Genomic DNA, 26,108 nt, shown 5'->3' with positions numbered 1-26,108 from the left:
ATCCTGACAACAAGGCTGACCAGTCCTAACACCCCATAATGCTAAGCGCCTAGCGAGGCAGCTGTTAGTACCATTTTAATAAGTCTTTGGTACAATTCGGCCTGGTGTTGAAACCTGCAACCTCCCCATCTGAGGCTGATGCTCTACCACTAGGTCACTGGAGCAGTGGCCAATATAGAAGGTGCATAGGCAATAATTAAATAAAGCAAGCACTTAAGCATTTAGTAAAAATATTTTCTAATGTCCACTTCACTGACATTGGCAAGGCAAACTGGTTATGTTATACTATCAACTCATATGATTGATTCTAGTAATTTTAAGTATCAACAGTTTCCATACCTACCTGAAAGTTAATCTGTGTGGCAAGTTGTCTGGCTTCTTCCCTTGCTTGCTTTGAAGCCTCTGTGACTGGCAGCAGTACATCTGTGACTTTGCCACAATCAGGACACTCCCAGTTTTGTGATCTGCAGATACAAATGCTCACCAATAACCTTAGATAATACCTCCCTTGAAGAGAGTGTCAGCTATCTTTCTCAGTTAACTATTTACAGCGCATGCAACTCAATCTAACATATGTATCAATAGACAATCTTCCACAGTATCTGCTTTGCAAAAATTTTGGCAAGTGTAAATTCATTTTCAAATCAGAAAAGAGTTAAGGAAAAAAGCAGGAATATCAAAACAACTGGACTGAATTTTGATTTCTCATGTTTCACAAAGTAGTATAACAATTATTTTTATTTGCATACAAATATGGGCAAATGAAAATTAAGATACAGAATGTGAAATATAGTAATTTATTTTCTTTGCTAAGGTTACGAATGCTCATCTCACACAGTGACATAACCCCATAGTGTCAAGCTCTATGTCTATCACTGAAATCTCATGATGCCAATCAGCTGTGCTCATCTTAGGTTTCGCCTCTTTCATATCAGTGTTGTTATTGATAGGAATAATAATTTATGACATAAATAGAAACCTGGACTACATAAATATACAATGAATCTTTCATATTGCTTCTGCTCCCGATGTTTTGTACATATTATGCTTTAAATAAGCTTCTGAAAATCATGTTTTTCTTTGAATCAATTCCGCCACATATCTTACGAAATAATGTTTCATGAGGTAGCTGATAATGACTGCAAGGGAGGTAATTATGACTGCTTAATGTATCATTAAACTAAGATGAATAGTAGGTTGTTTTGGCTCGGATCCTTAATGCTATCATTTGCAAAGAACACTGAAAACCCACCAGTTTCTTCAATTTCATGACACTGATAAATAAGATCATCAGCAAGACCATACATTTTAAAAATAAAATATTTACTACAGTAAAACAAGTCTTGAGCGACCTCTGCTATTAGTGACCACTTATCACGACCACAATCATACTATATGGATCAATGTTATTATATTAAATGCACTCTCGTAAACAACAACCTGCTGAATGCGACCAATATGACTTGGCAAAGTATGCATTTCAACACTGCTTTTAATGAAAACATCACAAAAACAGAGATAAACATCACCAAAACGTATTTAATTCTTTGTAACTATGACTGACTAGACTGTTCTAAAAAAATAGGCTGACTACAGATTTCTAATTTCATAGGTCATGCATGTATTGTTATATATTACAAATTGTAAACCAGACTAAAAAGCAAAGGCTGTTCCAGTACTATGAATGAATTTATCGGAGGAACTGAGCTAAACATCATTGATCTTTATGTAATCCTTTGTAACCACAACTTGAAAAGTAAATATTGTTCAAATCGACAACAACAAAAAAAGAACAAAAAAGAAATTATAGATTGTAAACCAGGCTAAAGTACATGTCACGAACTGTCATTGTTGTGCCAGAGTCAAATAGTGGTTCCATACATTGTTTATCTTTGGACTTGATCTTTATTTGCATAGTGGTGAATTAAGTCTTTATCTATTAAACCAGCAAGTGATAGACATTTATTGGATTTGATTGATACTCTAAGAAGACTGGTTTGTTTTTTGCTTTGTTTTTGATGTTACAGTGATTACATCCCACACTCCAAGCCATCATCTGTTCAAGTTCGTGTGGCTGGTTACATCCGTTGTTAATAGAGCTAATCCCTTTATGTCATCTGTGAATTAAGCCACTGACTTTGTCTCTGAGTAAATGATTCTGTTTTTCTGGATGAAACAATTGTGTCTTTTAATTTCATTCGTTGGTGTATATATACAATTTACATGTACATATTTTATACTTCCCTTAAGCCTGATCAAAACCACTGTTACAATCATTATTACAACTGAGTGCTGATAAACAGTAACATCTAGCACCTTAATAACAATGGATGAACCTCAAACTAAAAAGAGACAAATTCTAACACTGGAGAAAAGAATTACTGTAATTGAAAGAATTTAAAAAAGATTGGACCACTTGCAAAATAGCAGTTCAAACATTGGTGAAACAAATTCAAGATGTTATAAAGGAGAATGTTATAATGGAGGAGTAAATTAGAAATTATTTCATATGCTAATAAACAATGTACAAGTGATCTTCAAATATAAATGTGATGCATATTTAATGTCTGAAGGATATCCTTTTCGCTGTACCGTTTTGGTTTTTGATGAATGCATACAATATTTTTCCTTCCTAAATAATGCTGAAATTCGACCTGGGAAACTGGTCTTTGTGTACAAAACCTGCTATGACAGACCACCTGTCTCGAGAGACCATTTTCTATTGGAAGAAGGGGTGCTCTCTCAAGAAAGGTTTTACTGTATTTTCGTTAAATACGGAGGACAATCTGTACTCTGAGGAAATTAATTAAAAAAATATTGATAGAAATAGCACAAATAAAGTGAGCACCTGTTACCTTCATATTTCCTATCATTCATCCCTCAACAAGCAATACTTCAATTACCTGAGCTATTTTGACCCAAAAATTAAAGTCAAAATGGGAATTTGAAGGAAAAATTAGTTTTTGCAATGTTATCAAGGTAATTAAAATGAATTAAAATAAAAATGCACTTTTGACTGAACCATCTGTACCTCTGCATAAATGATGAAGAACACATAGTATACCTTAACAGTGATTGAAAATAAACTGACACCAACATTTTGATCTAGTAATATACAAACCATTTATGTTGTCCTGAGTATGACATCAAATAAATAAGATAGTCAGATTAATGCATTTAATTAACAAGATTAAACTGTGTATTTATATTACCTCTTAGCTAATACTTTTCTCTCTTCAGGAGAATAATCCAGAGACCCAATAGCACCAGCTCCATGGGTCGGCATGAAACCAATGATGGCAAGTAAGGCTGTACGAACTGAAAATGGATGAGAAATATGGTATTAATCCTCATTTAAAAGAAATCAAATACATATTTGGGGAAAGTTTTATTATATTTTAAGTGGTTCAAACGGTTTACTCAACAAAAGAATAAGTCACGGAAATGTATTTTCCTTTGCCATGACCTTGACCTTGATGATAATGGTGTGGCTATGGTACAAGAGGTACCATCTTGTCACGATATATATTTACGCAAAGATTCATTAAAATATCTTTGGTGGTTCCAAAGTTATACTCCAAACAATGAAACAAGCAACAGAATCGCACTTTCCTTTGCTACAACCTTTGACTTTTTGGATGGAGCATGATTATGGTAACTGATACACTGTATATACATGACATATAAGAGGCTAAAGTTTCATTGAAATATACAATATAAATGTATGCAAGCAGGTTTTATCTTTAAATGCTCACGTTTACTGTCTTGTGATGGTAGCATTTGGAAGTGCCAACACACTGTTATTCACATTATGAATTACGTTGAAATTCATATTTTTGGGGTTCTAAACTTTTTACAAGATCCAAGAGCTGAAGGTTGAAGAATACTCATTGCATGTACTGACACTGGTGAGACACCTTGTTCACAGACACAGAACACTTGTTTCAATCACTACTGGGTATTTTTTGCACACAGATTTTGAAGGAGAGTGTGTCAAAAGGACTGAAACTCACTTGACTGAAAAGAATTTCAAGGAATTCAAAATTAGAACATTCTGTCCTTTCAACAGTGGAGTTTTGAAACTATCTTTGCTATTACATTCTTCACTAATAACAAGATTTTCAAATTAACTAAGGTGGAATTATTTGGATGTCATATATCATTCATTTAGGACTAAGCTGATATTTTTTTAAGTCTTTTGGTGCAAAGCCCATGCCAATGACCGTCCATTCTGGGGGCAGTCGTTCCAACAAAGTTTCCAAAAAAATCAACATGGCAGCATTTCTGGCTGTATGACTGATACGATATTCATTTAGGACCAACTATGTATCATAAGAAGTATACTGGTGAAAACCACATGATGATACAGCCATCCATTTGGAAGAAGTAGTGATAACCTTTTCAAGGTGGTCACCATGGTGGCCATATTGAGGATCAGTTTGCATCATTTTCATTCTGAGCCATAAAAAGGTCCCCCAATAACAAGATTTTCAAGATGTCCATCATGGTGATCATGTTAGTCTTCAGATCAGAACCATTTTGATTTAGGACCAACTGGTGATATAACTGCATTTTGGAAGAGTAACAGTAACAAAATTTTCAAGATGGCTTCCATGGTGGCCATAATGGGTATCAAATTTACGCCATTTCCATCTGGGACAAACTAGACATATTAATGTGAAAGCACAATGTCAATATGACCAACCCACTCTACATACTAGTTCCAAGCCAGAAATTGCCCAGAGAGGGCAACAGAGTGGCAATTTGGATGTTTAACGTAGCTTTAACAATTTTTCAGTCATATCACTACCATGTCTGCAGTGTGGCAGTTTATAGTGATGTCCAGCACTGGGACATCATGCTGGACACATGTAGCATTATGTCCCACCTAGTCACATTATCATGACACCAGGCTGATCAGTCAAAACACTAACCTCTTAATGCTGAGCGCCTAGCAAGGCAGCTGTTAGTACCATTTTTGTAAGTCTTTGGTATGACTTGGCCGGGTATCAAACCCAAGACCTCCTGCATCCAAGATGGATGCTCTAACCACTAGGCCAAAGATATTTTGATTCCTAGGAGGAATAACATTTTTCAGATTTAGTTATGTGTTGCTCTCTGGCATTCTCAGAAATAAGATAAAAAGCAAGGTTAAGATTTGGATAAAGCAGCTTTATGGTCTGTCAGTCATCTATTCTATCACTACTGAAGATGTTTTTTCTTTAGTTTACATTCCATTTTTTTTTTCTTTCACGTTAAAAAATGTATATGACTTCCAGAGCTATTATGCAGTATTGTAAATTATAAATTTTGAAAATATGGAGTATGGAAAATTAGGGGGCTCATATATTAAGATTAATAACAGTAAATTAAAAAGTTTGAGCTACACTATCTTGCTTACATGTTCATGTCCTTGTTTATAAGTGGTTTCCTTCACAAAAAACAAATTATCTTCATAATCTTCAGAATTAGTTCACAGTCACTGCCCCCTGATCAATTCTTGGGATCTACTCCAGGTAACTAAATATCCAATTAGGACAAGTTAGGTTTAATAGGTTTCATGATAAAAGGCCAGTATGACCAAATCTTCCCACATCAACAAAGACCCACCAAAGGAACATGCATATCAAATTTGGTCCAACTTGGTTGATTGATTGATTTATTAATTGTATTTTAATGGCACACAAGCACTGTTAGGCTATTTAGCACCATATAAAGGGTTATATCTCCGATCGTTAAAAAAATTATAAAAAGTTTCATATCGACTAGCGATATCAAAACCAAATAGTTGAAATTAAAATGATAAGATGGTAATGGTAAGAAATAAAGCTTCACGATCAAAGGGGGATGTAAATGGTGTATAATAATGAAGAGAGATGAAAAGGTATTGAAACAAGAAAGGGACGGTACATACATTACATAAAAATGCTCTAGGTGATGGTATAAAAGTTATAGAATAAACGCTTATTTCTTTCAGGAATTTCACAGTACAAGTGATGTTTATTGCATCAAAAAGTTCCTTCATGTCATGCACGTGTAGGTTGCAGATCGAAACACTATCATAAAGTGCTTAACAGTGAATGGTTCATTGCAAGAAACGCACTCTGCTGGGTCTCTGCCTTTTAGTATGTGGGAGTGGGTTAAATGCATATGACCATTTCTAATTCTTGAAATGACTACCTCCTCCCTATGGACGGTTCTGTAGGAAGGAGTCCATTCCCCTAGGCTGGCTTGATGGCATGAAGTTTATTATTCACTGCTTCATTCCATTATGCCTGCCACTTCTGACATAAAAGACTCTTTGATACTAGGTTTAAAACCAGTATATAGTATTTTAAAATCAGATGGTTCTTGAGTTAGGGCCATTTTAGCAGCGCGGTCTGCTTTTTCATTACGTTTAATACCAACATGGCTAGGTAACCAGCAGTATACGATATTGTGGGAGGTACTCAACTTAGTATTTTTGACAAGAAGATTGGTCAACAATGGGTTCTCCAGTTTTCTATTTTGTAGTGACTGAAGTACTGATAGGGAGTCGGAAAAGATGATGCAGTTTAAAATACGTTTGTTTTCGACATACTGCAGAGCAAGATATATTGCTCTGATTTCGGCTGAAAAATTTTATGTGTCATTTGGTAAGCGAACTGGTGTGTTTTCCAATAACAAAGGCTGCAGCAACCTTTTCCTCAACCTCTGATCCGTTGGTATAAATTCTTTTTAAGTTTTTAAATTCGGTGAGGAGTTCATGATTGAGTTGTGGAAGATGGAAGGGTTTGTCTCCGATTTTTCCCCATCGTGAAGCATAAAAAGTACTTCTGGTTGTTTAAGTAGCCAGGGAGGTGTTTCAGAGATGGACGGTCCAACATGGTTAAACTATTTTGGGGATAACTTGACAACATGGTCTGGTCTGGCTTTATAATAATTTGTTTAGATGAAGCACTCTTTCACTATGAGGCCCTTCATTATAACTCAGTTTATCAATTAAGTCATGGATCCCATTTCATAAAGTGTTGATAGAATCATAAGTATCAAGTACTTCATTACAAAGATGTCTCATAATCAATTAATATATTCTATGGATTCCACAGACAGCATTACAATGAGTGAGTACTGAATCTTGTACTTATAAGACTGTCTCATTATGAAGTTCTCTGCTGTATTGATCCCACTGACAATATTATAATGAGTACTGTGTCATGCACCACAAGACTCATCATAAAGCGATATAATATATAACTTCCATGGCCAGTGTTATAATAAATAACGATCCCTGTACTTCATTACAAGACAATCTCATCATAACAGGTTATACTATAAGACTTCCATGGCCAGTGTTATAATGATGGAGTACTGTATCATATACTTTATTACAAGACAATCTCATTATAACATGTTATACTATAGGACTTCCATGGCCAGTGTTATAATGATGGAGTACTGTATCATACTTCATTACAAGACAATCTCATCATAACATGTTATACTATAGGACTTCCATGGCCAGTGTTATAAAGAGTGAGTAACGGATCCTATACTTCATTACAAGACAATCTCATCATAACATGTTATACTATAGGACTTCCATGGCTAATGTTATAATGAGTGAGTAACGAATCCTGTACTTCATTACAAGACAATCTCATCATAACATTGTTATACTATAGGACTTCCATGGCCAGTGTTATAATGAACGAGTAACGAATCCTGTATTTCATTACAAGACAATCTCATCATAACATGTTATACTATAGGACTTCCATGGCCAGTGTTATAATGAGTGAGTAACGAATCCTGTACTTCATTACAAGACAATCTCATCATAACATGTTATACTATAGGACTTCCATGGCCAGTGTTATAATGAGTGAGTAACGAATCCTGTATTTCATTACAAGACAATCTCATCATAACATGTTATACTATAGGACTTCCATGGCCAGTGTTATAATGAGTGAGTAACAAATCCTATACTTCATTACAAGACAATCTCATCATAACATGTTATACTATAGGACTTCCATGGCCAGTGTTATAATGAGTGAGTAACGAATCCTGTACTTCATTACAAGACAATCTCATCATAACATGTTATACTATAGGACTTCCATGGCCAGTGTTATAATGAGTGAGTAACGAATCCTGTATTTCATTACAAGACAATCTCATCATAACATGTTATACTATAGGACTTCCATGGCCAGTGTTATAATGAGTGAGTAACGAATCCTGTATTTCATTACAAGACAATCTCATCATAACATGTTATACTATAGGACTTCCATGGCCAGTGTTATAATGAGTGAGTAACAAATCCTGTATTTCATTACAAGACAATCTCATCATAACATGTTATACTATAGGACTTCCATGGCCAGTGTTATAATGTGTGAGTAACAAATCCTGTATTTCATTACAAGACAATCTCATCATAACATGTTATACTATAGGACTTCCATGGCCAGTGTTATAATGAGTGAGTAACAAATCCTATACTTCATTACAAGACAATCTCATCATAACATGTTATACTATAGGACTTCCATGGCCAGTGTTATAATGAGTGAGTAACGAATCCTGTACTTCATTACAAGACAATCTCATCATAACATGTTATACTATAGGACTTCCATGGCCAGTGTTATAATGAGTGAGTAATGAATCCTGTATTTCATTACAAGACAATCTCATCATAACATGTTATACTATAGGACTTCCATGGCCAGTGTTATAATGAGTGAGTAACGAATCCTGTACTTCATTACAAGACAATCTCATCATAACATGTTATACTATAGGACTTCCATGGCCAGTGTTATAATGAGTGAGTAACGAATGCTGTACTTCATTACAAGACAATCTCATCATAACATGTTATACTATAGGACTTCCATGGCCAGTGTTATAATGAGTGAGTAACGAATGCTGTACTTCATTACAAGACAATCTCATCATAACATGTTATACTATAGGACTTCCATGGCCAGTGTTATAATGAGTGAGTAACGAATGCTGTACTTCATTACAAGACAATCTCATCATAACATGTTATACTATAGGACTTCCATGGCCAGTGTTATAATGAGTGAGTAACGAATCCTGTACTTCATTACAAGACAATCTCATCATAACATGTTATACTATAGGACTTCCATGGCCAGTGTTATAATGAGTGAGTAACGAATCCTGTACTTCATTACAAGACAATCTCATCATAACATGTTATACTATAGGACTTCCATGGCCAGTGTTATAATGAGTGAGTAACGAATCCTGTACTTCATTACAAGACAATCTCATCATAACATGTTATACTATAGGACTTCCATGGCCAGTGTTATAATGAGTGAGTAACGAATCCTGTACTTCATTACAAGACAATCTCATCATAACATGTTATACTATAGGACTTCCATGGCCAGTGTTATAATGAGTGAGTAACGAATCCTGTACTTTATTACAAGACAATCTCATCATAACATGTTATACTATAGGACTTCCATGGTCAGAGTTATAATGATGGAGTACTGTATCATGTCCTTCATTACACGACAATTTCATCATAAAGTGGTACACTAAATGAATTCCATGAGGGAGTGCTGCATCTTGCTTACAAGTATGATGGATGGACAGATATATTCATGAATACACAGTACAAACTTAACATTTCTCTGTCCCATAAGAGGAGACAACTACTGCTTTAAAAAAAAGAAAATCCTGAACACTTACTTGACCAAGATGGCTGCCAAGATTCAGGGTGGTGACCTGATATACTTAAGCAAATCTTCTTGTTGGTCTCAAATCTACCATTTGGCTGAAAAATAATTTACAGAGTTGAACATACAAGTAAAGTTAATTGTTACTGTCCCATCATTCCAAATTCTTTTCCTTAATGCATTCTTAAGGACAATGTTTATAATTCTACATAAAAACAAAGTTCAACAAAAAATAAAATGTAATGCATTTTTGACTTGTTTTCTTTCATAGATTATGGAATACAAGCCATGCTTTACACATTACATGCTCAGTCAAATTTCACTGGATGGACAGAATGCAGTTTCCTGAAACTTTTTCAAATTTACCATTGTTCTGTCATTAATATTACATTCCTTGGGATGCTACTTTCAAAACATGTCAAAATACATAGTTGGATGCCAGGTTAGCACTGTAAGAATAGTAGAACACACAACATACACAGTGCTACTGAAACATTTTACCATAAATTCCCTTTTCATTCATAGTTACCAATTCCTGCATGACATGGTTGCTTCAAACCACAAATTTACGACTGAATGAGACAGGACCCATCTGTGAAGACCATATGACCCATCTGAGAAGGCCATATGACCCATCTGTGAAGACCATATGACCATCTGTGAAGACAATATAACCCATCTGTGAAGACCATATGACCCATCTGTGAAAACCATATGACCCATCTGTGAAAACCATATGACCCATCTGTGAAGACCATATGACCATCTGTGAAGACAATATAAACCATCTGTGAAGACCATATGACCCATCTGTGAAAACCATATGACCCATCTGTGAAAACCATATGACCCATCTGTGAAGACCATATGACCCATCTGTGAAGGTCATATGACCCATCTGTGAAGACCATATGACCATCTGTGAAGACAATATAACCCATCTGTGAAGACCATATGACCCATCTGTGAAGACCATATGACCCATCTGTGAAAACCATGACACATCTGTGAAAACCATATGACCCATCTGTGAAGACAATATAACCCATCTGTGAAGGCCATATGACAATCTGTGAAGACCATATGACCATCTGTGAAGACAATATAACCCATCTGTGAAGACAATATAACCCATCTGTGAAGACCATATGACCCATCTGTGAAGACCATATGACCCATCTGTGAAGACAATATAACCCATCTGTGAAGACAATATGACCCATATGTGAAGACCATATAACCCATCTGTGAAGACTATATGACCCATCTGTGAAGACAATATGACAAATCTGTGAAGACAATGACTGTGAAGATAATATGATCCATATGTAAAGACAAATCTGTGTTTGTGTGGATTCGTGTTTTATCACTATGATGTCTGCAGTGTGGCAGTTTATAGTGATATCTAACACTGGGGCAACATGTAGTATAATGTCATGCCCAGTCACATTAACCTCAACACTAGGCTGACCAGTGCTAACACTAACCTCTTAATGCTGAACACTTATGCAAGACAGTTGCTCTCCAGGGAGAGACTCTAACCAACAGGCCACTGGAGTGATGTGAAGACAAATCTAATCCATCTGTGAAGACAATATAACATGTGAAGTCAACATGATCCATCTGTGAAGACAATATAACATGTTAAGTCAACATGATCCATCTGCGAAGACAATATAACATGAAGTCAATATGATCCATCTGTGAAGACAATATAACGTGAAGTCAACATGATCCATCTGTGAAGACAATATAACATGTGAAGTCAACATGATCCATCTATGAAGACAATATAACATGTGAAGTCAATATGATCCATCTGTGAAGATAATATAACTCAACTTTGAAGACTATATGATCCTTAAATAAAGGTAATATGACGTCAAAACGTACAGTCATGATAATAATGCTGGGTGGTTTCATCGGATACTCTGGGGGTAGAACTATCCTCCCATGGTATATGCCAATCTCAAATTCTGAGTCAGCTGGACCTCGGATAGTAAAATGCCATTCAAAAAGGTTTTCCTGAAAAAAAATTGACACATTATTGAATAGCAATTAAAACATCCTCCTGAGAGTCAAAAATACCCTCAGTATTAACCTAGATCGAAAAATGAATGTGACTTTTGAAGTATCTTAGATAATCTAAATGATAAAGGGATTTCTGCATTGCAATATAAATGTTTAATTATCTATACAGTCATAATTACATGCATTGTGGCTAGAATTTAGACTATTCCAGGTCTCAAAATCTTAAACTAAGTTACTATCAAATTTTTTTTTGGATCACATTCAAGTAACACAATAAACTCAAAGTTGACTGACCACTTTCCACTAATGCTTGTTGTTGTAGGGTGTAATGCCATTTTCAGCACAAGATAGGCTATACATGACGGCCAGTAAAAATGGTAGAGGAAAAACCTGGGAAAACCCCGGAAAGAACCACCAACCCACAAGAAGCTACTGGCAAGCTTTCTCACATACCCATGTTGGCCGAAACCAAGACTCGAACCCACACAAAGGTGAGATGACAATGATCCGTAAAGGTGAGCGCTTTAGACCACTCGGCCACTTGGGACCCCGCTAATGCTTGTGAAGCTGCAATGGAGTAAAATCCTGGTTCATAGGTATATTCATACCTATGTCGGGTTTTAGACAGGAAAATGTATCTTAACTAGTTCTAAAGTTATATCTGTAAATGAATACTAGATGTTACTGACTTATATTTTTCATTGATCCTGATGTCAGGTTCTGTGGCTATAGTATGTGATATAGTGTCTAGTCGTGATGTGTATATAATCAATGTTTCATATCTTTCATGGTTCAAGACCTGTACTAAGGATAAGAATAGAAGACAATGTTACAGTTGCCTTTGCTGCAACCTTTATTTAGAGTTGCATTGTAATGTGATGCACTATCGAGTGAGATATCTTACTGGCTAAAGTTTCATTAAACTATCTTCAATGGTTCAAAAGTTAAACTTTGGACAAGGATACAAACCAGAGAATTACATTCTCTCTTGCCATGACCTTGACCTCGCAGGGAGCAAGGATTTGGAATGCAACACAGTGGCTGTAATTGATACACAGTTTAATGAAAATCTCTCCAACTGTTACAAAGTTATGGACAGAACAAGCAAAAGTTAATAGACTGTCATACAGATACCATATAAAAAATATTTTCAAGAATTAATTCATCATAAAGAATGATTATGAACCAAGATTTGGTGGTACTAAATATCTTGCAATTTAATTCATGACCAGACTCAAAATAACACGATAATCCATATTTCAATGTGTTGTGACAAATGAAACACTTTAGTGTTTTTTTTACCAGTGATCCTGAAAATCTAGTGCCAGACATTTTCCCCTGCAGAAGTAATGTTGCAGTCTGATACTACATTGTTATCTTTGCTTAATTCTAAGCCATTTTGCCAAAATTTAATCAACACAGAACCACACTCTACTGGCTCTATCCAAAGAACCAAATTAACTCCCTTTTCTCACTTGATAACATCATGAGTCTACATTCCTGTTTCTTTTTTTTATAGCTACTAAACTTGTACAGATGCATAAATTAAAATGGATATCAATTAAAAGACATGCATGCATAGGTGAATCAATATTTTTGTTAGTGGTAACTGTCTCAACATAAAATGTATGAAGAACCAGGAGAAAACAAATCAACTTTCTACATTATGACACTGTGAATATTGGCAACAGATACAAGTAATAACAGAATGGAAATTAATTATTTATGCATGGATATTTATCCTCTGCATTGCTATGCTTCTGCATGGATTTCATTTGTGTCATTAATGGGACAAACTCTGTGAGCTAAGATACTGAATTGCATTTTTAAACTGGTCAACCAATCGATCATGGAGTGAATTTATAATTTTGTCTTGACATTAATCAAGTCCTTCACAGCAGAATATAATCTCAATATTTATTATCTTAGAAATTGGGGATTAAATTACATGAAACTTGTAGATGAAAGAAGAATGTTTTTCATTATTTCAATCATGCTTATTACGAAATTAAGTATTTTAAATATCTTAATAAGTATAAATTCGCTCTCTCTCCCGCTGTCAATGCTGGTCCAAATTGTTTTTTTTTAGTCATTTTATTTTGAGCTCTTTTAAGTCCTCTTACATTAGTTAGTGTAGTACATTCATTTTCTGAGACACGAAGTTAAGTTCTGTTGTGAAATCTTTACATAAAATCTCCAAATATAGGGTAATTTTATGACAAATTGCTTGTGTAAATGAGAATCACAATTTACCCATTATACTTTTGACTGTTACTAAGGTGTTGTTAAGTAACATTCTAACTACTCATGTATTTCCTTCACGCACTTATAACCAAGGTTTATCCCATCAATCTCTGTGAAAGACCGATGGGTCTCAAAGGTATAAATACCAGTTGTATGGCATGCTCTGGCAGACACATTCTGATCAGCAACATGTATGCACATGAAGTAGGACTGGGGTATGCTTACTATAGAGATCACAATACAGTGCAACAAAAAAATGCATTCTTTGCTATATAATATTCCAAATGATATAAAATAAATGTACAGTTTATATTCTTCAGTGTTGAAGAAAGAAGCTCCCACAAAATTAACATTGCTATAGAACAGCAGCGCTATTTAAATGGTTGCATACATCTACATTGACTCGAGTAACAAAACAATAATCTATTATACTATTATATATTACTGCATAAGGAAATTCCACATGTGAAATATATTAAAGTTTCAGTACTGTTACTTCGGTAAATAGCTAAGCATGTATAGCAGGGAGCATCCAGTTTAGCACTCTTACAGAGAGTATTCATTATCTGCGTATTACCCTGAAGTGATATGCAGATAATGAATACTCTATTAGCACATTCTAGAATATAACAGTACTATATCATTGGGAAACACATCTCAGTGGTATCATTTTCCATGTGTTTTATAATACAGTTTGTTTCTGGTTGAACCCCTTCCTGAGCAATACACTGATTGTATTTGCATTGGTTATTTTGTTATGTGCGATCTTAACTTTATATTGAGCCGCTCAATTTATGAAAACAGAGACAAATTCTAGGTGCAATTTATTAGGGAACGAACACATAAAACATCAATTCATCTGCATCCATTTCATAACAATACAGTTTGGACTGGAATGTTACAATTTTATTCTTAATCCACAATGCACAGTAAATTTTTATTATTACTAGTGTTTATTAAATTGTTGAAACTTGAATAGCTCTCCTGTTTTGTGATTAAAATCTGGCCTTACATTGAAGTAAAGCTGTTTCAAATAGGATAATGACTTACATTACATATATGTATCCAGCCAAGTCTGATCAGCTCCTTGAAAAAGTAGCTCAGTACCATAATAAAGTTAGCTACATTGTGCTTGTATCTTTTTCTTAGCTTTAATTAGGGCATAATTATTTTGCTGTAAAGATCTAGACGTGCTGACACAATGCCATAAAACAGTGATAAACGACACGGTATGAGGGACTGATTGCAATGCACAAAGGCTAGAACATTCATTCAAATGAAAGATTTTTATAACTGTAGAGATAAGGGGTTAACCTTTCATGCCTTTATTGTCTTATGCTCTGTGGCTACTGATTGTTTCTGAAACAAGAAGGACAATGACCAAAGAATTTGATGGGATAAACATTATGATCACCATACATCCTATCACCAACATGTTGAGTTAGCAACCAGTTATTTGTGGCTGACATGAAAGAAAAACTTATCATGAATGAATTGGAGAAATTTAATCATTTGCACTCAGTTGGAGTAGTACCTTCAATGCTGTCACCACACCACTAGTTAGGGCAGAGTTTTAGTTGCCTGTCTGGGCACTTTAAGCATCATGTTCATCGCATTTGTCTAAGATTACAAAATGTCTGAAACACCTTCCAATTTTAAATTATTGCCATTATCTCATCAGTAAGGGAAAAAAAGCCAGCAAACTGTCTCACTAATACACACTGACATGAAAATGATGACAGCAGCTTGAAAGGAGCACACCAAGACCAAAAACTGTCTAACCCTTCAAGACAAGAGATACAGTGCTCATGTGCAAAGTTTCACTGAACATGTTTATCATTGTTTAAATCTGGCACTTACCGGTAGTCAAATTTCATTTTGATAAGGATCTGAACAGACATGATTGATCTTTGGGGAGTACAGCTGTATTTGCTTGATTTTTCCACCATTCATGCATGGTTTTGGAACCAAAGACCAGAAGGAAATACAGCAGTTAATGTTAAGAGGTTGATGACCAAAATAAATATGCTGAATGTTACAATATGCCATGGATTATGACTTCTGTTATTTAACACTTGGCAATTTCCAAGGAAGGCAGAGTACCACCTATAAAGGGCAGTGTACAGACTCTCAGACAATAATGGCATTGTGGCTAAAGTATCAGAAAACTGATAATTTAGTCAGGTCAACCCTCAATACAAAAATCAGCCTCCCAACAGATTCGAAGAGATGGATCCTTTAATGCAAATAAATCTTACATCGAGTGGTTGCGCATAGTACTGTTCTGTGGGCTCTCGCAATTCTTGTGCCTCCTTCATAAGCCGCTTCACAGCTGCAGAAAAGAATAAATGTTATATTTTTGACTTAGCATACTTTAATATAGAAACTATTTTAAAATGAACTTTCTAAAATCAGAGAAGTATCATGGGAGTGAACATCAAAATGATGCTTGATAAAGATATGCATTAAAAAACATACTGTGGTTGCCACGGAATAGTATAAATCACTTTATTTAATAAATACATGTTCTTGGGTTTCGGTTTTTTGTGTACAACGATATCCCGAGTGTGATGTATGAATACTGTACAATATTTCAAAACAGTAAGTTTGGTTCATCCAATGCCGCACGTGCTAAGTGCTTTCGATGGGGAAAACCAAATACTTCCAGCACACAGAGGAGGTATGGCAGCATCGTGTGTGTATAAATGCCTCACCATAAGACTAACATCTTCACATTATGGAACGTCTTGTCAGTGAGCAATCTACTTAAGGACTTGCACATCTTCAGCTATTGAGGTATGTGAGTTATTTATTAATTTCTTGTGTGAAAGTTATAACTATTGTACTACCACGTTTATTTTTGTATATTTTCTTCGTAGCATGTAGCTGGGGATATACAAACCAACAGGGGCCCCGAGTGGCCGAGTGGTCTAAAGCGCTCTTCGTTACGGATCACTGCCATCTCACCTCTGTCTGCGGCGGTTCGAGTCAAAGATTCAGCCAATGTGGGCATGTGAGAAAGCTTGCCAGTAGCTTCTCGTGGGTCGGTGGTTCTTTCCGGGGTTTTCCGGGTTCTTCCTCCACCATTAATACTGGCCGCCATGTATAGCCTATCGTGCTGAAAAATGGCGTTAAACCCACAACAACAACAACAACAACAAACCAACAAGTTTTTGTAAACAACTCATTATTTGTTTCTAATATGACAAATCATGGCTATTTGTGACTGGCAGGGACATGCTGGCATTAATAAAGTTGTCACCAAAAGAAATTGTCAACCTCAATATTTTTTCAACAATTTTCAAAAACTTTCGACATTTTCATAATACAATAGTACTGGTATATATTTATACCCATATTCCTTTGACCAAGGTAATATTGACTTAAGCGGATGTTGAGAAATGGCGGGGTGTGTGAAATTTCACATAGAAGTGAAATTTGTAAGAGGTAACCTGTCGTCCTTGAGTAGGATTTACACTGTAAGTGTATATTGATAATTTAAATCTGTGTAGAAAAATCAATAATGTGTAAAGTACTGTGCATGTATATAAAAAATCCATGAATTTGAGTATGGATCACATGTTAACAAATGTATTTATCATTAAAACCCGATTAGAAAACACAAATAAAGTGTATGTAAAAAAAGTTATTCCTCATTGTTTGATCTATATCCTATTGTCAACAAACACGTCACTAAATAATTCATTGTTGCCAGTAGTGGCTTTAAAGTTGTTTGCATGCTACATGTGCATGGCTTTAATTTTGAACAGATCGAGACAGTTAATATGTTGCTGAGGCTACCAAGAGGATGACACTGTTAACAAGAAAAATAAAACACACGAACACATTAAAATATTGAACAAACATCTTTGCAATCAAATATCTATGGTTTCAAAAGATTTAATTTACTTTCAATGCCACCTTTGGTAGCAACTGTAAGCGTAAACATTTTTCCTGCAAAGCAGAAACTTTCACAGCACAATAAATGTTTCAATCACATTGGAAAACGCAACAATCAATCCGATTCCATTGCTTTTATTTAAGTCTGGTGCTGATTTCCTCTGAAAAAGGTTTTTTGTTTTTACTGAAGAAGAATGCAGTCAGCTTGCTTTAATGAAGGGTGTTACTGAAGTCACTGCTAAATGCAAACTTTTGAGACCAAACAAATGCCAGTTTATTATTATGGCAGTAACATCAAATATTAGTACACTGATGCTGACTGATTTCTTTTTGTTTCATTCGCTTAGTATTTATACTGAACAATCGGTGCTTCAAAGGTAATCACTCTTATTTCAGCAGAACTATACTTTTTTTGGATGTATATATATATAAACAACAACAATAAACATCATTTGGTCGATTGTACCATTCATGTTCCTGCCTTTGGCAGTTGATCAATTGTAGCTAATCTCGTGACGTAATATCTCAGTGTATCAAAGCAACAATTACCCAGGCCATGTGTCTGCATAAGTGGATTATGATGTAAAAATGTGCTGTTAAGATGAGTTTGTCAGTACAGTAAGACCTGTCTTGAGAGACCACTGCTATGAGACCACCTGTTTTGAGAGACCAGAATCTCCATGCACAGATTTATCGATTATATAGTGTTGTGAACTGTTATGAGAGACCATCCATCTTGAGAGACCATTATTTTCTGGCAGAAGAGGTGGTCTTTCAAGACAGGTTTCACTGTATGAATAAAGGGTTTATGTACCAACAGATAGATTCCAGTGCATTTTATATCCAAATCTGCGGTTTCTTTTCACGATGCCTTTGAATTTCTTCACCCCAAACCCAAAATTGTGGATTCAAGTTTTAATAACCCAAAAATGTTGTTGCCCACAAAAACACCAGATGGTAACATATACTGACACTCTTTTACTTACCCTGCCTTTCCTATCATTACTCTTTTGACTGTCTTTAGTTTGACCATGCACCACCCACTGCGATAGATCAATAGATAGATAGATAGATAGACAGGTAAATAGACAGGTAGGTAGGTAGGTAGGTAGATAGATAGATAGATAGATAGAGAGATAGATAGATAGATATAGACAGATAGATACACAGACATATAAATAGATAATTTTATTTACACCCATCTACTTGAAAAAAACATGTATTTCCATCAGGGAGGTCTCCCCAACCCACACCTACTTTGGCAACTCTGCAATGATACATCATTTCTGTAAACATTGGATTACATGTTTTTTTGTGTGGTCAAATATCTATTTTGTAGCAAGAAAAAACGATCATACTTTAATTAAGAAAAGCGATATTCATAAAGTGAACAAAAATATCCACATTTTGACTAAATGCATATGAAAATGTGATTTCTAAATGTGAAGATGAAGACCCACTCCATGACCTTCTTGAACCTGTAACCAACAAAATCATATTTACTATGTATCTTTTAGAATCATACAAATATATACATTATATAAAAGATGGAAATGTATACAGTAATACCTCGAACATTCACGAGGTTAGGTTCCAGAACCAGTCGCGGATCAGAAGGAATCGCGAATGTTTGGTACGAGTCACTAAAAATGCTAATAAATGCTTATTTCTATGGTTTGAACCCTAAATATGACCCAAATCATGCTCCCAAAGCACTTTAATTTCATTTAAAAGTTAGCTTAATACATTACCCTTAAAAAGAGAAATAAATGGTTGACGTAAAAATAGAGTACAGTATCGCCTAATGGGTATTTGCCACACTAGCGCATTTACAGTACGGTACATGTATACATGTACTAATATTACCCCTATACTAATTCATTGGCTGTCGTTTTCTTTTGCACTCATAGTAAGGTAAAACCAAGTAACGAATGGGACTGTAAACTTAATGACTGATGTTTTCTTTGTCATTGTCAGGAAGGTAAACTAGGTAAACTTCATATGTCACAGAAGTCATATAACGAAGGTACAATTCAATAAAAAAAAAAGAAAACATGTACGTAGAGGGTACCAATGAAAATTTCGCGAATCCGTGAATTCGCAAATCCAGAAACGTGAAGCACGAGGTATTACTGTACCTTAAAACAATTCTGCATCTTAATCCAAGTTCCAATTTTGCACAATCTGTCTGACAAGTACAAAATCATCTGCTACTCAAAGGGTCAACTTGCCGCTAGAATGGGATTCTTGAGAAATTCCCCAGCATACAATCTGTTTCCAAATACTTTAGTAATTTTTCCCCATAAACAAGACATTGTTGTTGTAGGATTTAATGCCATTTTCAGCACACTATAGGCTATATATGGCGGCCAGTATTAATGGTGGAGGAAGAACACTGGAAAGAACCACCGACCCACGAGAAGCTACTGGCAAGATTTCTCACATACCCACACTGGCTGAACCTGAGACTCGAACCCACGCAGACAGAGGTAAGATGGCAATGATCCATAATGCTGAGCGCTTTAGACCAATCGGCCAAACAAGACTTTGCAAACACATTATATCCTGTTCATAGTTGTTTCTCTTCCAGATAATAGTTTATTTTTTATAAAATGTTGAACTTTACTATTTTTTCATAAGATCAATTTAGTTAGCTTAATATCTCTTGCCATTTATTGGCATTGTTACGTTGAATTTTGTAAAACTAGCCAAAAACCTAACCTAATTAACCAACTGAACTGCTGACAAAAATAGTCCAAAGTAACATTTCATTTCTGTAGCCCGGTGGATAAACGTTACATCATTTCAAAGCTGTATGCAGAATAGGCCAACATATCTCAAGTCATGAAAACACAAGGGTGGTATCCAGTGTGTCCAAAATTAATATTATTTTGAACAGAATATTCTGGTGACAATTGCCCCTTTTCAAATGGTATGCATCACAATATTTTATTTTCATCAATTGGTCAAATTCAGTATGCGGTTTGCTTCAATACTGGAGATGGAAACCTTAGGTGCCCAGAAATGCCCAACAGCATTGTAAATCTAATGGGTGGCCCTGTGCAGCAAACAACGTTAGAGCTATGAAAGACGCCATGATTATCAGGCTGTTGGGAGCCATCACTCTATACTCATAGGACAGGCCCCAAAAATGTGGATAGTTTCTATCCATGGTAATATGACACCCCAGCTGAATGGCCCTCTGCTATCAACATCCCTCTGCTATCAACTATCATGACTGTGTGAGCCTGAGGAGTTCTTCCAGGCTTGTGTAAACTACTGTATGTTATTAGTTCAAACAATTGATGCAGGTGATTGTGACAATATAATGAGTGTCATTTTATATGCATTTCAGTCAACTATAAAGGCTTTTTACTTCATGTTGTTTTTTCCCCAGCCACATACGAACATTTTATGAATAGCCCGTGGAAATGTTATCTAAGAACAAAAAAAGCAATTAAATAACAACAGAGAAAGATGCAATTGTTTTGTTCTTGTTATTCCCACTGGTGACGCTGATAAGTCGTCTATTTATGATTTATGACTATGTAAGTTGTACTGTAACCCTCCACAACTCCTCAAACTTTTGTATGGTGTACAACTGCAAAATGAAAATAAGTATTGTCGTCTGTGTGAATAATAACTATCCACTGACAGCTGATCAACTCCTCATTCACTTACCTGGGCTTCGCATGTTATACTGGCCTTGCATTCTTGAATATTTCAAACTGAATTACCGACACTTCTTACGATAGCAAACTGCTGAAACTGAAACAGGACGTGGACGTATACAAATAATCGATACTTTCCAAGCAATGCACATTTTTATTGGATGAAGTGTAGGACATGTTAACTAATCACATTTAGTCTTATAAATCACCTTCGGTCAGTGTAGCACTTAAAGCCCGAGTATACGCATAGTATCAACAGGTGCTCGAATCGGTCCGACGCGAGCTTGATAATCTGAAGGAAAATAAAACCAAACTGAGTGACAAAATTACCTCAGATTACCCCCATGACCAGTTCTGACAAAGGACCCCGCCAACTATTATCAAGCATTCTTCTATACTATAGAATCCACGGATATCACTTTCCGTTCTGTCTGGTGTATATTTCTCTCTCTCTCTCTCCCTCTAATAAATTGTTGTGACTTCGTGTCATGTTGTTTTTTTCCCCAGACACATACGAACTTGAGGTAATAAGCCTTTATAGTATATATATATATATATATATATATATATATATATATATATATATATATATATATATATATATTACACGAAGAGTCACAACAATTTATTTAGTTGAGCAATCCTAATACATATCTACAGATAATAATAATCTTTCCATCTTTTATACAATATTACTTTTTAAATGTTCGAGATGGACAGAATAAAGTTTCTATAAAAATGTTCTGACATCTCACAAGGTTGGATCGGTTATAAACAGATTGGTACTTCATTAATTTTTGTCTTGGAGTTTTTGTTCATGTGGACTTGAGTCATGTATTTTGGTTCGGATTCTTTGCCAACGTTTTGTCTACGTCGGAAAAGGTCAGATTCGCATGTCTTGTCTTTTTCTTTCTTTTTTTTCCGTCTTTTCTAAGCAGTCAAGAACCTTTCAACGTATGTCTGTTTTTCACATTCAGACTTGGTATCCACACTGCCCGCGCCAGTTTACTTGCCAAATCTAGGAACCAAGATTAATTGGCCTTTACCATATAGTGCGTGCATCATATTTGTCATCTGGACCTGTGCGACTTCTTAGAGCTATAGAACAAAATTATACGGTTTCTTGGGGTTCCGTTTTGTGCCAATTTTCAGCCTGTGATTCATGTATTCTTTGTATTTATTAGTCCTTGTCTTTGTTATACACGGTGTTCCGCACTCTTTCTTTCTACGTATTTCTCGTAATACTCAAGAAAGTCTTCTTGGTCATTTCTTAAGCGTTCCTTTAACATGTACGTTCTCTTATCAAACCCCATTCTATAATTTGCATGTGCTACACCTGATGGGCCAGATTTTGTTATTTACAATTTATGTTCTTTCATTGGTGTACAAACGAGGAGGGGGGGGGGGGGGCGCGGACGGGACGGCGGTTGCCCCAGGTGTCAGATGTCTTGGGCCACCAAAACCCCGGGCACCAGAGGTCTTAGAGCGCCAAAACCCCTTTTGTGTCATCATCGTCGCCCCGGACACCATTTACTTTTAGTACGACACTGCTTTTTACCTGGGAAATGTCATATCAATGGCATTGGTCATAGCTTTCTCGTCATCAGTACCAATCAGTAACTCTTTTTCAGTCAATTAGATTCCTTAATATCCATTCAGGTGTGCAAAGCATCTGTTGTTAGGAAGAAGTTTTACCGTCACAATGTAAAGTTAAAAGACCCAGTATTATTGGTGGTTCTCCAGACTTTTCCGAAAACCTTGTGGCTTCTTATAGACAAGTATCGTAACATTGCACAGACCAAGCAGGAAAGTTAGGTCGATTTCGATCACGTCAATGTAAGACTGCGGCAAGGATCGTAAGTCAGAAAGTTCTTCTTCGGTATAACAAATGATTATTGGTTTTGGTGGATCTCTTGAGGTGGTATGTCGCTATTTAAACTGTTCATACGATTCTTAACTCCAAGAAATTTGCCTCTTGGGTGAATTTTGACCCATAGTTTATGAAATATGATACTTGTGACTATTCAATTGATTATTATGCAACCAATTTAAAAATATATATATATATTTTTTTTAGAATACCTATGGGGGGAAATAAACGTAGAATAGTTTCTTTTCGCCTTCATATTCAATATATGACTAATTCATTTTCTTACAAACAACTGTCTTTATATTTTTTAAAACAACGATCTCGTTTATTTGTAAAGATAGAGAACACAGAAAGCGGTTTCCTTTCTCTAATAACTGGTACTGAAAGCCGAGAATGGTAAATAGCGCGGCATAAACCGTAATATGTAAAGGGTTGTGTTTTGTGAAATTTGTCGGTAACTCATATCGCTGAAATATTATAGACAGTCATGAAAATTAAAAGTGATTAACAAGAATATTTTCTATATTTTCTGCAGTAAGTGCTTTGATGACTACTTAGTGCCTCTTGGTAGTTTTTGACGGCTTGTACCAGGACCGGGACATAAGAGATCGGCAAGTATGATGACATGTAAAGAAAAAAGATCGTTATGTGGACAATATTGTGCGAAGAAAAAAAATGGAATAAAGGTTTTCTAAATAGATAAGAACGTACACGTGTAAACATTAGACTTCTCAATAGTACAATAAGCGGGACAATTATATTACGAAAATGTGCCCGAATTAACGTGCCAAAAATACTACCTGAAAATGCTCAGAAAGAAAGACAATGTGTTTAAGTTTTTAAGGCATGTGTGAAACACACACACACACGCACACACACACTTTAGGCTTGTGATATCATCTATTATTCACCATTTTAATACTTCAGTTATACGTCTAAAATTCCTAGCCTGATTAAGTTTTTATTCGAAATTATTATTTTCCTTTTAACAGCTGACTATAGTGTTTCTAAATTCCAGAAATGGCTCGCTAATTTTTGTATTTGCAGCCACAACGAGTCAATATGGTTGTTGTTGTTGTAGGGTTTAACGCCATTTTTCAGAACACGATAGGCTATACATGGCGGCCGGTATTAATGGTGGAGGAAGAACACAGGGAGATCCCGGAAAGAACCACCGACCCACGAGAAGCTACTGGCAAGCTTTCTCACATACCCACATTAGCAGAATCCGAGACTCGAACCCACGCAGACAGAGGTGAGATGGCAGTGATCCGTAAAGGACAGCGCTTTAGAACACTCGGCCACTCGATATATATATATATATATATATATATATATATATATATATATATATATATATATATATATATGTATGTGTGTGTGTGTGTGTGTGTGTGTGTGTGTGTGTGTGTAAATGCAGTACTATATGACTGGAAAATGGGTGAGAAACAAATGGACACGAAACATTAAAGAAGACGCAAAATGAATCTTTTTAAATGCCAGAACTGCTACAAATTTCCATGTGATTATCAAATATAAATTACAATGTGACATAATTAAAGAGTAACATTTTTCTAATTGATAACTTTTTTACTCTTTTAAAGTACTGAACAATGAGTACATTATATCGAACGTAATTAGATACTTCACCTGACTGTTGTCATTTAAATTATGTTTAATTTAATCTGCATTGAGTATTTGTTGAATGTTTTCATATATAAATATAAAAATACTACATGAAGAAAGGAATATAAAAATACTTAAAAACTGCTTGAAAAATAATATTGCATACCACTTCTGAAAGAGAATGTGTATGGTTCCTTGGTGTTATTGCATGTTGTCACAGATAGTGTGTACTTAATGCCATTACTTTATACATGAACGAAAATGTACTCGGGTTTCGTTATCGCGTACAGTTTTACCCGAGGGTGGTTTATTTTCGTCTTTAGCTATTTCAAAATACTGAGTTCGGTTTATTCATTGCTACACGAGCAAAGTGCTTGCAGTGAGAAACCCGATTCCATCATGTTCAACCCATTTTCGCTAGCCAAGGTTCCGATGTGATAACCTTATCTACACCTTAGCATATCAAGCAGATATTTCTGTGCTTCGGGTCTGTGAATTTCATTGGATGCGGCAACAAGCCACAGTATCCAATTAAAATTAAGTTGTTCAGATTTGAACACTGTTCCTGCATGATCGATACAAGGGGAGAACACAACTTGAATGGACGTATAAATAAGAAATGTAAATCGAATGCACCTGTAATGGCTTCCCTCTGGTACATAGTCATACTTTCGATGTTAAACTTCGAAATTATCCCTTTTAGGTCAATTACCCCAACCATTTTCGGCCGATGCGCAATGCACCACGCTATTGGTTAGATCTCATTACATACTAAGGGCGGCAACTCATGAAATCTAATAGATGTTGCTAGGACAAAGTACCGATATGTCTATTCGATCCGCCAACGTGAAGATGGGATTATCATATAGGAACCTTGGCTGGTGAAGATGAGTTAACCACAATCAAGGTAATTATAGAATAAACTGTCGTTGTTTTATCATAACACAACGAGTTTTGTCAGGAAGCCGTCCACCTTAAGAATGGAATCCTGTACAAAACGAAAAAGCAAGGCAAAATGTCTTACAGCGGGCTCTGCCCAAGCAAACCAGGTAC

The 26,108-nt window shown here is 35.6% G+C and overlaps 1 protein-coding gene across 2 annotated transcripts in view; it reads right to left on the bottom strand.

The window, feature by feature from the left end:
• Window positions 1–21,684, bottom strand: part of LOC149797135 (uncharacterized) — a 33,259-nt gene extending 11,575 nt beyond the window's left edge. For both annotated transcript variants that reach the window (XR_016421775.1, XM_089961808.1), the window contains exons 1-6: window positions 21,570–21,684; window positions 16,247–16,320; window positions 11,607–11,738; window positions 9,727–9,811; window positions 3,213–3,318; window positions 344–464 (exon numbers count right to left, since the gene is read on the bottom strand). Coding sequence is in view for 1 of the 2 variants with exons in the window: in XM_089961808.1 (XP_089817934.1) it covers window positions 344–464; window positions 3,213–3,318; window positions 9,727–9,811; window positions 11,607–11,738; window positions 16,247–16,320; window positions 21,570–21,600 (549 nt within the window). In the remaining variant the exon portion in view is untranslated. The remainder of the gene's footprint in view (window positions 1–343; window positions 465–3,212; window positions 3,319–9,726; window positions 9,812–11,606; window positions 11,739–16,246; window positions 16,321–21,569) is intronic.
• Between the last annotated feature and the right edge of the window lie 4,424 nt (window positions 21,685–26,108).

Source organism: Sinohyriopsis cumingii, chromosome 6 (genome assembly GCF_028554795.1).
Source record: "Sinohyriopsis cumingii isolate HCF-2022 chromosome 6, ASM2855479v2, whole genome shotgun sequence".
Lineage (NCBI taxonomy): Eukaryota > Metazoa > Mollusca > Bivalvia > Unionida > Unionidae > Sinohyriopsis > Sinohyriopsis cumingii.
This window is presented reverse-complemented; position numbering and strand designations above follow the sequence as displayed.